This window comes from Capricornis sumatraensis, chromosome 11, assembly GCF_032405125.1.
Source record: "Capricornis sumatraensis isolate serow.1 chromosome 11, serow.2, whole genome shotgun sequence".
Classification (NCBI taxonomy): domain Eukaryota; kingdom Metazoa; phylum Chordata; class Mammalia; order Artiodactyla; family Bovidae; genus Capricornis; species Capricornis sumatraensis.
The window spans coordinates 56,261,487-56,277,942 of NC_091079.1; the positions used below are offsets into that span (position 1 = coordinate 56,261,487).

The 16,456-nt window shown below is 36.1% G+C and overlaps 1 protein-coding gene across 1 annotated transcript in view; it reads right to left on the reverse strand.

The window, feature by feature from the left end:
- Positions 1 to 7,248: 7,248 nt before the first annotated feature.
- UBE2W (ubiquitin conjugating enzyme E2 W) overlaps positions 7,249 to 16,456 on the reverse strand; it is a 66,529-nt gene continuing 57,321 nt past the window's right edge. Inside the window, exon 6 of the mRNA XM_068983288.1 lies at positions 7,249 to 11,332. Within this exon, the coding sequence (XP_068839389.1) occupies positions 11,319 to 11,332 (14 nt within the window). The 3' untranslated portion in view covers positions 7,249 to 11,318. The remainder of the gene's footprint in view (positions 11,333 to 16,456) is intronic.

Genomic DNA, 16,456 nt, shown 5'->3' on the forward strand with positions numbered 1-16,456 from the left:
AACTCTTTTCCCCTTTGGTAATCATAAGTTAGTTTTCTAGGTCTGTCTGTGCTGCTGCTGCTAAGTCGTTTCAGTCGTGTCCGACTCTGTGCGACCCCACAGACAGCCCACCAGGTTCCTGTCCCTGGGATTCTCCAGGCAAGAGTATTGGAGTGGGTTGTCATTGCCTTCTCTGTGTCTGTGAGTGAATCTGTTTCTATTTTGTAAATAAGTCCATTTGTACCATATTTTAAATACAAGTGCCATCATATATTTGTCTCTGACTTGATAATCTGACTCTGATAATCTCTAGGTCCATCCATGTTGCTGCTAATGGATTACATACTTTTTTATGGTTAACACCCTGTTGTGTGTGTGTATACATACATTTTGGAGAAGACAATGGCACCCCATTCCAGTACTCTTGCCTGGAAAATCCCATGGGCGGAGGAGCCTGGTAGGCTGCAGTCCATGGGGTTGCTGAGTCGGACACGACTGAGCGACTTCACTTTCATGCATTGGAGAAGGAAATGGCAACCCACTCCAGTGTTTTTGCCTAGAGAATCCCAGGGACGGGGGAGCCTGGTGGGCTGCCGTCTGTGGGATCACACAGAGTCGGACACAACTGAAGTAACTTAGCATTAGCATACATACATATATGTATGTATATATATCAGAGAAAGCGATGGCACCCCACTCCAGTACTCTTGCCTGGCAAATCCCATGGACGGAGGAGCCTGGTAGGCTGCAGTCCATGGGGTCGCAGAGTTGGACACGACTGAGCGACTTCACTTTGACTTTTCCCTTTCATGCGTTGGAGAAGGAAATGGCAACCCACTCCAGTGTTCTTGCCTGGAGAATCCCAGGGACAGGGGAGCCTGGTGGGCTGCCATCTCTGGGGTCGCACAGAGTCGGACACAACTGAAGCGACTTAGCAGCAGCAGCACGTATATATATGTATGCATGTGTATGTATGTATGTATGTATGTGTATATATATACATACATACATATATACATACATACATACATATATATATATATATATATATATATATATATATATATACACACATATCACATCATCTCTATCAGTCCATGAACACCTACGTTGCTTCCATGTCTTGGCCACTGCAAACAGTGCTGCTATTAACACTGGGATGCATATTATCCCATCGAATTAGAGTTTTCTCTGGATACATGCCCTGGATCATATGGCAGTTGTATTTCTAAATTTCTAAGGATCCTCCACACAGATCTCCAAAGTGGCTGCATCAATTTACATTCCTATCAACAGTGTAGAAGGGTTCCATTTTCTCCACGCCCTCTCCAGCCTTTACTTGTACTTTCTGATGGCCATTCTGACTACAGTGGGGTGATCATCTTGAGTTTTGATTTGCATCTCTCTGATAAGCAACGTTGAGCATCTTTTTTTAATCAATTGCTTTTGATAATTTGTGCTATAGTTAAGAAGTCTTTGCCAAATTCAAGATCTCAGATTTTCTCATTTTCTTAAAGAAATTTCAGTTTTTACTCTTAATTTAGGTGTATGATTCACTTGGGGTTGTTTGTATATGGTGTGAGGTAGGATTCTTCAAATGCACTAGTACCATGTGTTAAATAGATTAACCTTTCCCCCTAGAAGTGCTTTGGCATTTCTTTTGAAAATTACCTCTGGACTCTCTGTTGTGTTCCATTGATGTATATATTTATGCCAATGCTTTATAATCAATTCACGTCAGGGTCATCTGCTGTCTGTGTTACAATTAAGCCTCCTGTTCTAACTCTTCCAGCCCATGGCCAAGGTAACTTCTCTGAAGTGCAAATCTGATTGTCAGTCACTACTGCCCATAAGATAAAATCATAACTCTATAACCTGGTCTTTCATGTTCCAGCTTTAGTTTTATCTCGTATTTTCCCTCATTCAAATTTCATGCTACACAGTTCCCTCTCACCCTTGGTTTTTCTATTTGCTGTATGCTTTATCTCAGATGCCCAGCAAATACTCTTCAGCTCCCCTGGAATTCTTTCCAGACTCCCTTAGTTAGCTTTATTCCTTTTTTAAAAAATTAATTTTTATTGGGAGTATAGTTGACTTACAGTGTCATGTTAGTTTCTGACATTTCACAGCAAAATGAATCAATTATACACATATATCTACTCTTTCAGATTCTTTCCTGTGTAAGTCATTATAGAGTATTGAGTAGAGTTCCCTGTGTTACAGAGTAGGGTCTTGTTCAGTTGATAAGTCGTGTCCCACTCTGCGATCCCATGGACTGCAGCACGCCAGGCTTCCGTGTCCATCACCAACTCCTGGAGCTTGCTCAAACTCATGTCCATTAAGTTAGTGATGCCATCCAACCATCTCATCCTCTGTCACCCCCTTCTCCTGCCTTCAATCTTTCCTGGCATTAGGGTCTTTTCCAAAGAGTCAGTTCTTTGCATCAAGTGACCAAAGTATTGGAGATTCAGCAACAGTTCTTCCAATGAATATTCAGGGTTGACTTCCTTTAGGAGGGACTGGTTGAGTAAGTTCTTATTAGTTATCTATTTTATGATTGGGCCTGCTTAGATGCTCACTCTGCATCCTGTTACTACCCTATGACACCCCTGTCCTTCCCTCCCTGCCAGATCATAACCTCCTGGGGACCCAGCACAGACTCAATATTTGAATGTGTATAAAGTTGCACAAGACAGGTTCTTGTTCTTCAGAAGCTAGCGACATGGAGTGGCGTGCAGAGCAGTAAACCATATCAGATGGTGTCACTCCCCATCCCACACTTTCAATGCTTTCTAGGTCTATTTTTTCTGCTTTTTTACCCTGGCGTCTTGTTTCCCAGGTAATCTTTGTGTACAGATCACTGAATTGAAATGAATCACTTGCAGGAGTAACTTGAGGCTTTCTCCAGAGAGAAACTTCCAATTGCTTTTGATCTCCTCAGGAGGACACAGCCAGTCTGGGACTTCATCTTAATATAGATCCAGTCTGACACTTCCCAAACCACTCCAGGGTACAAGTTAAAAATCAGGGCTGTTTTCCCAAGTGATCCTTTCTCTGAGAATGGAGTTCTACTGGGCTCTGGCTTTAAGTTAGTTTTGATGGGTGGGATGTTGGCAGAGTAGCTTAGACCCATTTGGAGATGTTCTGGACTTTGCTAGGCAAACATCCCTGTGATGTTGCCCAAACAGGGGCCCAGTTTCCTAATTTCCTCCCAACTGGCAAATGCCCTGAGAACAATGGCAACTTTGCCTGCTAGGCCCATCTGTCTAGTGGAAGCCATGAAAAAATCAATTTCAGTCTTACCCTGATTCATTAGTCCTACATCATTTGGCTTTTGGCTTCTGCTCCCGTCTCTGAACCAGCCACACCAGCCTTTGGGTTGGCTTCCAGACAAGTCCTGTCCTAGAGCTTCTGTACTTGAAACCTTTTTACTTGCCTAGAATCCATCCATAAAGTTTGTATTTTTAAGCCGTGACATAACTTGTTCCTCTGATTGTCAGAAACTACTGTTTATCTGTGGGCCTAGGTGGCTCGGTGGTAAAGAATCAGCCTGCCAATGCAGGAGATGCAGGTTTGACCCCTGGGTCAGGAAGATTCCCTGGAGAAGGAGATGGCAACTCACTCCAGTATTCCTGCCTGGGAAATCCCGTGGACAGAGGAGCCTGGTGGGCTACAGTCCACAGGGCTGCAGAGTCAGAGAAGACTTAGCACACACACGCACGCACGCATGCCACTTATCTGTACCCCTTCACACTCAGCACTTCTGTACTATCCATCTTCCTTATTATAGGCCCTTGGAAGATACATACTTTTTCTTATCTGCCATCCTTCTTGATATAGGATAGGTCATCACTAAGTATTTGCTTAATGCCCATTCTTAACGACTGTTACGCTTACTTTTATGATCTCAGAGTTCCACAGATATATTGTTTAAAATAATCATATTCTTAATTTGTGAACACATTCAAGCAATTTACCTCAGAGATAAGGCATTTTATAAAAAAAAAAGAATGACTCATGATATACTTTAAAACAAATTTTTTTCAAACTCTCTGGGACAGGAAGGGTAGGGTATTCTAACATTTCACACAGATTGTGGTTTGCTTTAGATTTGTTCAAAAATTGCTAGTGCCTATGTTTCCTTGAAAAAGCTGGGATAAAAATACAAGTACAATCAGGTTAATTCAACTAACATTTATTAAAAGCTTTTGTGATAGGTACTGTGTGTCACAGTCCTGGGTTACACGAACACAAGTGAGACATCGTCCAAGTGGAAAGCATTCAGGATAGAAGGCTGGTAGGACAGCATTCTAAGAGGGAAGGACAAAGATGATAACCTTACAACTACATTTGTAGTGGACCTTGCAAGTAGAAAAGCAGATAATGAACATTCCAGCAACAGGGAAGAACATTAAAGAACACAGTAGTCTTTTTGTGCTATTATCTATGGAACAAGGTGTGTAGGGGGCTGAAGAGCAACCTGAGAACAAGGCCAGGAAATTAAAAGTCCTAACAAAGGGACTGTAGAAAAGGAGGAAATACCAGAGATGGCTTAAAAAGACAGGCTCAACAGGACTTGATGATGAAAAATGTCGGAGAGGACTGCTAAATAGTGTTAGATTCTTCATTTGTATAATTAGGTTGGATAGGAATACAATTAACTATAACAGAAAAGAGAAACAGACATTTGGGAGGTTGAAAGTAGAGATAAGAGATTTTTAATGTTACGCTGGATACCTCTTCTGTAGGACAATCATCCACATTAGCGTCTTGTATGATTACATGTATTTACCTACATTAAGTACTTGAAGGTCAAGTACATGTATGAAAGGTTATTTTCTGCCTTACTTATTTCAGCTTTCCTTATTTGACACTTTTATTCAGTTATGTTTAATTTTGCCATGTGTTACCTTAGTGTGAAAAGTACTATGGAATATAGGGAGGATTTCAGTTAAGACCACTTACCCATGTAGCTTAAACTAGTGGAGAAAAGTCATCCCTTCTGTAAGAGGTAGAAATTATCTTAAGGATTATAACAAAGGGCCATCAAAGTACAAAGAAAGACAAATCTTGCATTTATCTAATCAGCTACTCATCTAGTTGTTTAGGGCTGTAGAAACAGCTTGCAGAGATAAAAGAGCTTTATGCTGGCATGGCTGCCCCAGTGGAGGAGTATGGTGTTCCTGGGCAAGCAGATCTCCTGTGAAAAGAAAACTTAAGACTAGCAGCAGGGCACACTGAATTTCTTCCTGCCAGGAATATCTGAGATGTGGAGATATTCCCTTCTGCTTCTTTCTTTCTCTCTTCTCAGAGCTTCAGGAGCCCCTCAGTTATGTAAGTTAGTTGATCTGTACACTTAGGAAAGTATATGCAAGTTCATTACAGCATGTCCAGCCTGAAGTTCAGGAGCACCAGACTCATGATTAACTCGAAGGAAGTGCTCTGGTCTCAATTTCCATCTTTTTTGAAAATGCCCAGTCTTTAACCAGGACTTAATTAATTGAAGCATAAAGAATCACTAAAATATACTAGGCTACACTAACAAGCAAAGATGATCTTTAAATAAACAAAGTGTTTTAGTGACTATCTTCATTCTGTTGTATTCATTTTGGAAATGGACACATTACTATCTCCATAATCTTTTAAAGATCACAGTCTTTTGCAAAGGGGAACTACTATGTAAATTTTCACATTATTATAAACTACAAAAAGTTTTAATATCTATCCAATTTAGCATTGAAGTCTACAAAAAAAGAAATCAATGACAACTGCTTTATTATTAAAAGTTACTGAGTTCCATAAAGCACACAATGTAGTTTATATTCAACTAACAAAAGTTTCATACATGTATTTAAAAATATATAATATATAGATTTATCTGTCAACATTTATATTCTATTTAAAAAGCAGTAGCTTTACATATTTTACAATTTGATTTTATAAAATATATACATCCACCCTATGCAAATCTTCCAGCATGAGCTTTCATTCCTATTAATAAAATGCACAATTTGTATTTCTGAATATTAAGAGAAGAATGGTACCAACTAAAAATAAAAAATTCATTATAACTTGAACATGCATCTAACTCTTGGCTACTAGATAACTGACCTAATAATCTATTCAAATAACTGTGTTACCTTGAGCTTGACAATCAATTTGCATTATGTAAACAATCTGTGGTTAACTATGAATAAGAGACCTGCATTTCTAGGTATCTGAAACAATCTACCAAATTCTTTATTTGCCCTGTTCCAGGTTTTTAATCACAGAGGCAGGATTCTTCGATATATGATGTGTCATGAAATCTGACAAGTCACACCTGACAAGCCAAAGCCCTGTGAGTTTTGAAACCACACTTTTGCCTTTGAGAAAACAGCTCTGAGAATTATTGTACGAGCAGTTTTCTCAAAACCCCTGATGATGTGTATACCAATAGAACAAGAACTGCTTCTCCTTTCCTCAATCAACTGCACTGAAATTGCCAAACTCGAGTTCTGGTACGTGAGGATGTACTGACGTCTATTCAGACATTCCTGCCCCATAGTCAAAATAGCTTCAGATATCACACTGTTTTATTAACAGAAATTTTTTTATAAAAAAGACATTCATGTAATAATTTTTGAGATTCATCCCCAAATAAAAGTTGCAATACTAAAATTAGAGAATGAAATTTTTTTTAAAAATCTAAATTATCAGGAGCATAGTCAGAACTAGAACTTCAACTTGAAGGACAGAGATCTAAGTCTGAAGTACAAATTTAGATTCCATGGACCTCTAGTGATAAGGGTGTATATAAGTCTGTCTTTAATTTCTGCTGAGAAGATAAAAATCTCCCACAAATTATTTTTAAAAAACAGTTCCATCCAAATCTCAAAAATGATTAACATTTAATCATTAATTGTTAAAAACTTAAAAGGAAAAACATGCTCATCAAAATAAGTAATTTAATTCATTAGGGCAATAATTAGTCTTTGAGGGACTTCCCTGCTGTTTCAGTGCTTAAGACTTTATCTTCCAATGTAGGGGGTGTGAGTTCGATCCCTGGTTGGGGAACTAAGATCTCACATGTCTCAGGGCCAAAAAAATAAAAAAACAGAAAACAGAAGCAGTATTGTGACCAATTCAAAACAGACTTTAAAAATGGTTCATATCGAAAACAAAATCTTTAAAAAAAAGGCTTTGAGAGAGTCATATCCAGAAAGTAAACAAAATTCCCTCAGTATTTAAGAACTAAATTAGAGCTAACTGGTACCGTATTTATCAACAATTGTTCAACAAGTTTAGCCATCTACTGATGGACTAAAATTATTAGAAATTTTTGTAGGATAGAGTATTCTTATTAAAACTTTTTTTGGATAGAATTTTAATAACCCTCCTCTGGATTGCCTATCCTCAAGAATGGGAAAGGGGGAGTAAAGGGGAAGGGAGGAAAGAAGGGAGGGAAGAGGGGAGAAAAGCTGAGTGGTCAGAGGGGCACTGAAGACTGATCCACTGATACCTGTGAGATGAGAAGGTAGAAAAATAAAGGAGGAATAAAAACAAAGACTGCAAAGAGGACTAGGGCCAGGAGGTGCGCATTAAAGACACCTTCACAGACCTTAACTAAGCAAAGGTATCAGCATAAAAGAATAGTGCAGTAGCTGGCTTTTGGTAGCAATGAATCCTCAAAGGGACATTCAGTCAAGCCTCAGCTCTTTCGGAAAATAAACGTGCATACACAAGTTACAAACCTTATGCATTCAGCTAAAATATGTACAAAAAACTAAATAAAAGTGAGATGGAGAAATATAAGCAGCAGTAACCATAAAGGCTGAGAACTAGTGACACCGAATTCTTTATTTAAAAAAAATTCTTTTTTTAAACACACAGTATCCTCTTCTCTTCTATTTTTAGGAAGAAGCTTTAACAAGTGTTAAATGTTTCAATTCTCAAAAACAATAGGCTTTTAAAAAAATAAGACTTGATTATCAGAAACAAGTAATATGTGGTTACATACCATTTTCATATCATTACTCATTTCAATTTATCTTTGATGCAACCTGGGAACAATTAAGCAGTCACTAGATACCTGTTTTAGAATCTGAAGAAATTATTATCCACCACAGGAATCTAATGATATATGTTTTTGCATATAGTTAAAATTTCAAAAGGGAAAAAAGTGGCTAACTATTCTCATTACTTTGTACCAAATATTTATATACCTAGTCAAAACAATAAAGATCAAGATCTTTCTCCAGATGAACTGTATATTTAGCATTTTCTTCCAGGGATTTTAAAAAAAAAAGTCTTATTTCCCTGCTGGCTAAAAAGGAGGAATTTGTACAAGTAAGTTCTTTAGAGATGAATATTAAACTCCTTAAGAGAACTGCCATAAAATTTGTTTTTAAAAATTTATCTTAAAAAACTGAAAACCATTTCTCTCTTTAAAATCTATGGCATTAATTACCTACTTGACTTTTTTTTTTTTTTGAAAGGGCACCAAGTTTGTGATCTAAGCATGCAAAATAAGGAACTGAATGTATTACTGCCCTAACAGAATTTGGCAAACCAGAAGAATGGCCTTAAAATAAATAAATAAATAAATAAAAAGGAAGAGAGTTCATGCTGTCTAAATCTGAAGGTCTAATTCTGCAGACAGAGCCTCATGGAGGGAATGCGGGCAAGAGGGAAGTAGCATGTTCCTATGTACACACTTGCTTGGTATTCTGGTTGTTATTCAACAACATATTACAGAGAAATATTCTTTTTATTATTACAAAGTTGGTAATTGACTTAGGTAAACATCTTTACGTCTTTTAATAAGGTAACATATTTAAAATTAACTAAATCTAAGTGCACATGAGTTTTCAGTGATTCCTAAAGTTCAAGGAAGTAACAAGGGTGTTATCAGACTGCAAATTCTGAATGGTTGGTGCATCTGTGTTTTAGAATATTTCGTCCCGTCTTCTTTCCCTTAAACCATAAAATGTACCAGAGTTATTTGGTTCTCCTCTACTTTCCTTTTTGTCATCTTAATTTATTTTATGGTATCTCTATGTAGAGAGAGAGGTATGTTAAAATATTATTATATTAAAAAATTCAATTGAGACTATATATGACCCATTAATCTATATGATAGCAATGTTATCCTTTGACCTGGTATATTAATTCCTTTGGTGAATAAATGTCACAGGTCATTTCCTTATAAAAGGATCTTAGTAAGAGGACCAGCAGTATGGAGAGAGATTTCCCCCACCCCCACCCGGGAAAATGACCAAGTGAATCAGTAGTTTAGAGCAGTTATGTAAAATATGAAAAATACATCATTTACAGCTGCAATTTTCATATTAAAAAGCAGTTAAAAACTAAGAGCAATTCAAAGCATTCCAAAAAACATTTTTTTTGTCTTAGCTAAACTGGCCAACTAATATGACTGATAAGAGACTGCTGAGAGAACTTACGTACATCTAGGCAAGACAGAACAAAAATGTTTTTAATTTTGAACAGTGGTAGTTGCTATTAATAACTAGCAGTATAAACAGTGTCCACAATTTGGTGGCTGGCCATAGTTTAAAAATTTTTCAAGTTAATTTCTACAGCAGACGTATTTTTGAAGTCTACCCACCCCTGAGTTCAACAATTATACTTTTAGAGTGTAAAATTATATGCCCTTAATTAACAACATGTACAAAGCTACAAAATGTCATCTATACAGAGATTAAAAACAATTTTTAAAATATTCTCTGCCAATTATTGATTGGATGGTTTTGCTGGGGTACATATTTCAAACCTTTCAGCCAACTGGCTTTCATTTTTAAGCCCAAATTGATTCATATATTCACTGTAGGATATGTCACAGAGTGCAACAACAGGCATTATTAGTAAAAATAACATTGTAGTAGAAACAGATTTTGCATATGCGAAAAGGTAATTTATAAAATACATTAATTGCTTTTTAAAAAGAGAACCTAGTTGCAGTATCAACTTACACGGTACTGAGAGTTGGACCTTTCAAACAATTTTTTTTCTATAGAAAAATGTTGTCTACCTGTAAGTGAAGTCTTAAATAACAACAAAACAGAACAAAACAAACAAATCCCTCTAAGAAAAAAGACCTGTATGGTTGTGTGAGACAAATAAGCAAACATACCGTTCTATAATGTACTTGTGCCTAAATTTTAAAATAAAAATGTCCACACTCTTTTGTTAAAACATTAAGCCTCTGTCAAAAATGTATTTCTTATTTTAGGGTACAGAATAGAAGGACAAGATGATACTTACAAGTAAAGAAAATTTACAAGAAAAAACTTGACAAAAGTTTTTCAATTAAAAATATCATAACATTCAAACTTGACTTCAAACATAACAAAAGAAACAAAATTGCAAACAAAAATGTTTATGGATTTTCCAAACATAAATAAATGAAATAGTGTTTAGGCAGTAGGGCTCATGCTGATGGCTAGCAGGAAGTAACAGAGTGTCATCTATTTGGAAAAAATTGATAATGTACAAACAACAAGCCCAAATTATGGACTGTAGCAGTTTAATCATCACTGCCATTTTTCTTACTTCCAAAATAAAGCCTTGATTAAACCATTTATACCCTATATTACTCATACCTTTACTTCAGAGATTGAGGAACTATGTACAACAAACGAATTTATTTTCACCATAGGGATAACTTATTGTACCTCTCTGCCAATGTTACTTGAAAACTGTCCATGTCAAAACAATTTGACAGCAGATATAAACAATTCAATAAATACGCAATGATCTTTCATTACAGTCCTTTAAAGACGCATGTTAATTCATGCTGTTAACCTTAGGTTCACAGTGCATAGAATCCAAATATGAGCAGTTGGGGTGACTTTCAGAGTAATGTTGGATCCCTCACTTTATTTATAATCCCACTCTAACCGTTAAGTTCATGTCATAGGCCCTATCACGCATTAATCATTGAGTGGCAGAAATTAATGAAATTTTTTCCTGTTACAACGTCCATTGCCGGCAATGAACGTCGCAAAACCGCCAAGGAAGTCATTGTTATTGCACAATACATGAGGACCTGGAACTTTTCAAAAGCTTAAAAAAATAAAAATAAAAAATGGAATTATATTTGACATTTCCTGACACCTGCATTAATACTGTATGACTAATCAAAGCATGTCAGTTGCCTGGACTCAACCAGCGATCAACATGCGCCCCGAATGCACACAAGTAAAAATGCAGTCAAAGGAAGCAGTCTTCATTGCCTATAGGTCACTTCCAGTCAAAGGTTAAAGTTCAAAGACTGAATGATCAAAGTGCTCATTTTCTCAGTAGGACTATCTTCTGCTAGGAGGATGAGAACAGTGGCATCAACAAGTATCATCTTTAAGAAAAGGAGAAAAAAGATAATTAAAACAGTCAAGCATGCATAAGTAAAAGTTACAAGTCAGTCTAATACAGCAAAAAATTCCAAGTAGCAAGAAGAACATGGTTTATGTTTCTGACTCATCTCCCTGGATCCCCTGCAAGTGAGTTCATTTTGTGTTCAAGTATATATTTACAAACAAATCAAACTCTAGGTTTTCAGAGAAGTGGTAGTTTGCACAAACTTTAAAATGATATTATTATCAGTATGTTAAATTCTATTCCAAATAATAAATTGATATGTATTAGCACATATTAATGATTACCAGTCATCAGAGAATTCTTTTACAGGTAACAATTTAAAACTATAATGAGACGGCAAGTAAACTCACAACCAACACTGTCACACTACTTAACAAAGACTAATACAAGTCGTGTCTCTGAAGGAAGTAACTTCACAAATGAGGAATAATCTCTAAATCAATCAACAGTAAATGTTATTAACTTCTCTTCAGAAAATAAATTTTCAGGAAGTGTATGTATATGTGTGTGTGTGTATATATATATATATATGTATGTGTGTGTGTGTATATATATATATATATATATATATATATATATATATATGCGCAAAGGAGGTCATTTTAAAAAAATCCCAAAGATTTAGTGACACCTGATAGTTTCAACACATTTATGTAACATAAATTCTGGGGGGTTCATCACTTATTTCACAACATTTCTCTCACAAAATATATTTGAAGGATTGTGAGGATTAGTTCTTATTTATGAAGAACCTTTAGAAAGATTTAAGACCAGTGGCAACTAACTCAAAGTTGTGAAAGCTCTCGAGAAAATTCTGAAAAACTGATCAAAATGTTTTACACAAACCATCCCATATTAGGATTGATATATTGCTAATAAAATTCTCACTCATAAAGACTCAATGAGAATTAAAAAGCAGTAAATCTGACTTCTATGCTGGGCAAATGAGTGAAACATTTCACAATCCTATACCAAGGGTAATATAAATGGTGAAACAGACTAAATTTTTAAAATAAGCTGCATCTAAGTCATTAGAATCCTTTAAATAAATAACATCTTTAAGAAGAGATCAAGTAGATAGTTTACAGCCTCTGTCACATTAAAGTGTGTGTCTTATGGAGCTTCCTTGGTGGTCCAGTGTTTCAGATTCTGTGTTCCCAATGCAGGGGGTGCAGGTTTGATCCCTGGTCAGTGAACTAAAATCCGGCATGCCGCACAGAATAGCCTATATATAGATATATATCTGTTCCTTAAATGACTGTGGATCTTGGAATAAAGAAGATATGTTTGTCATGGACCAGAACAAGCTTCAGAATATGAGGAGGTTCCTTAAAACCTCACTTCTCCAGTAGAGTATTTTATAACACTAGGGTTCTTGAAATTAGTACTAAAACTAATCACATTTAAATCACTAAGCTAAGAGATGCCACTAAAATCTACCTAGGATGTCAAGCTGGACCCATAGACTGAAACATTATATATAATAGATAATATTATATACATATATATATGTATTATATATTCTATTATATATAATATATTTATATTTGTAATAAGGAATCTATGAGTAAAAGTTCAATATGGAGACAGGTAATGACCCAAACCCGTGTCCACCTTTTCCCTAAATAAGAGAAATCACTAAGAAGGAAAAAATTCATTTGTTAACAGAGGGAATAGTTTCCTAGTTTTGGGTTCCAAAAAAAAAAAAGTTGTTAGAGTTAACCTATCTTGGGTCAAGACAAGTATAGGTCTACGAAAGGTGGTGGAAGAAATTATGGGGATCAACATGCGCCAATTTTACATAATTGTAAAATTACAATTATGTTTAACCTCTTGGCTACAATATTTGTGGCAAAATTATGGCCTAAAAAAAAAAATCTTATCATAAACCACTTAAATTTTTTCTGGAACTAGAGAAGACCCTACTAAAATTATACCCTCAAATATAATATACAAATTAGCAGTTCCAAAGAGGTGACACCTACCATGGCTAACTTCACTGGGCCTCTGGAAATTATGAATGAGAGAATTACATTAGAAGATCACTTAATTTTCCCCAAAGTATAAAAACTACCACATTTTATTGGAAATCACCTCCCTGAATATCCCAGGGACAGAAGACTAGAAGTAAAGGAACAGAGTAAGAGGTCGGTAGCTATGAAGTGGGATTCCACCTCCAAGAAAAACAGAAATAAATCTTTACAGTTAAGTTTGTGTCTCAACAGTTCAGGGAATTAAAAGTTTTCCTCTGATGAACTGATTCAAGAAAGATTGCACAGTAGATCACAGAACTGCTATCCCATAGAAAATAAAGGGCAAAGAATTAAACTGAGTGAAAGTTTGGACTCAGGAATTTACAAAGTGGTTGTATAACACTAAAAGGTAGTACAAATAAAAAGGTTCACAACTAACAGAGGTAAACCTTCAGATATACATTAAGCAAGGAGAAAAGGAATTGTTATACTAGTCTGAGATAATTTTGTGTTCCTATCCCCTTATAATCCTTATTGTCCTATAGGAAATGTTCCAGTTGAATGGAACCAGAATGTACTTTACAGTTTTATACAAAAAGACATTCCTCTACTCCTCCCCAAATTACCATCTCATCAGTCTACTGGACATAATATCTAATCATTATGTCAATTTAGTTCTTATAAGTCTAGTTTTCTGGAGCCAATACTCAATAGTCATCTAAACTATACTGTTCAGTTATCTATCACCTTAAGGAAAATGTTTTAGGAACCATAGATCTACACTCCCATCTGTGAAAAGCAATCATTTATGAAACTAAGTCATTTATATTTAATATTGATCCCAGGAAATAGACAGGTATTATCAATGGATTCTACTTGGCTATCTCACTGAAATATTTTTATTATGTCATAAACAGAGGTTTTTTTTTTATCTTTTTCACGAACAATTACATTTATGATACAGAACTCAGGTTCAATCATTAATCTGTGCACTGGACTGGGTACAGATCTATTTTCTAAGGAAAATTCTAGATCTGAATTGTAGATTAATTCTTTAGTCCTTTTGTATGCTGAGAAGAGTTGTCTTATTACCTATTTTGGTTAGGTCTCCTTTATTTTTTTAACCCTATTCTCAGCTCAATTGATTTTGCAAAGTATATGGACCCCTACCTTAACTGGCAACACAGAATATTTGCATTCCAATGCAGGTATGACCTTCATTTCTTAGTGAATAGAAAGTAAAAGAGTTCTGGGCAACTCGATAGTCAACTTCAAGTAATTAACAAAACAATATATATTCACACCCCAATGACTTTTTACCCTTTAATAACTTATTGCATGCTGGAGAAAAATCTCAAAAGAAGTGTAATGTAAGGTGTGATGTGTACAAAGACAGTAACTGGGCTAGGATGACTGGCCTAATTTTCAGGGTGTCCTAATAATGTGGAAGATCACAAACTGGGCCTCTTTTCAACACTGGTATTGGGCAGCTCAATTGTGGTATGTTAGCTGAGTCCTTCTCCTCTAAACAAAAGGAGATCAACTCAATTTTAGATTTGTTGTTTTTCATTAATAATGACTCCACTGTATATCCTGGAAGCCCCTTCTAAGGCACACAGATGTCACTAATCTGAACCCAAATCTCTCTTGCCTCTTTGATTACACCTGACAAACATCCTGGCCCATGCTGACCCAAGTATGTTGGTCAGCACCACACAGAATGGCTGTGGAGTTTGACACCTGAGGCTTACAATTCTGCGTGGTTTCTAGAAACCGAATGATAAGTGTTTCAGTGAGTTCTTCCAACACCAAGCAAGCCTTTGTTTAGTCTCTGATCTTTTGTTTACCGTTGCAGGTAAGTAATATCTTGACATTGCTCTGACCTTGCAATCCTTTCAAAGGTGATGATAAGAAAATAACTAGAGCCCATATTTCTTGGTAACTCACATTCTAAGGGGAACACAACCATTACAGATCTTTTGGAACTAAAGCGGCTAAGCAGAAAAATGTAAGCTGAAATTTCCAAAGTTTCAAAACAAAGCTGATGTGGTTCTGCTTAATGAATGAGTATGATTACCTTTTTTGATAAGATTTTTCCAAATTCAACTATAATACAAAGGTGAACTATTTTTCATATTGTTTGTAACTGTTATCGTGGACTGTAGAAAAGAGAAGACAATAGAAACTAAACGGCTGAAATGCTTTAGCTATGGAAAGATAAAGGAAGAGTTCAAGGAAGAGTCCCTGTACTCAACCACCTGAATGACAGGGTGGGGGCTCTATCACCTCAAAGTGTAATGAACACTACCCTTCATTGATTTTGTATGACAGTCATTCATGGAAGAAAACCATCCATTTAATGGAAAATGCAGGAGAGGAATGATCCAGGCATACAAGGTTCAAGCCAAGAGCAGAAAACTATCAAAGTAAGAAAATGGGGGGGCGGGGGGGGAGAGGAGGGTGGGTGGGGGTGAGTGTTTTCCAGTGTCCGACTCTTTGTGACCTCATGGACTGGCAGGCAAGAATACTGGAGTGGGATGCCATTTCCTCCTCCAGGGAATCTTCCCAACCCGAGTATTGAACCCACGTCTCATGCGTTTCCTGCACTGGCAGATGGACTTTTTACCACTGGGAAGCCCGAAGAATAAACTGAGGATGTTTTAAACAAGATTATCTGTAAATGAAAAAAAGCATCTGTATCTGCAACAGGAAACAAGACCAAGAAAGTCACGGTTTAGTTGAATTAGAATCAGGTGCCTTTTTAAAATGGCTAATTCATATGGGGTCAGGGATACTTTCAATCAGTTTATTGGGAAGATGAATTCGTACACAAACTCTGTACTATTTTACATTAAGTAAGAGGTTAATTTAGTTTTAAAAGCCTTTAAAAGAAAAAAATTCTTTGCGTTATTGGAGATGTCCATCTTTAAACAATTAAGACTTTTCTACTTCAGTTATAAAAACACAGATTTCTCAAGTAACACATAAAAACTACTAACTATGAAAAACAACATCTATGAAGTATATTTTAAAGAGTTATTATATTTCCTGACTTATGCAAGTTTTCTTATTCAAAAGCAGGCAGTAAGAAATTCTAGAAGTATTCTTAAGTAAAGGCCTTCTTGTAA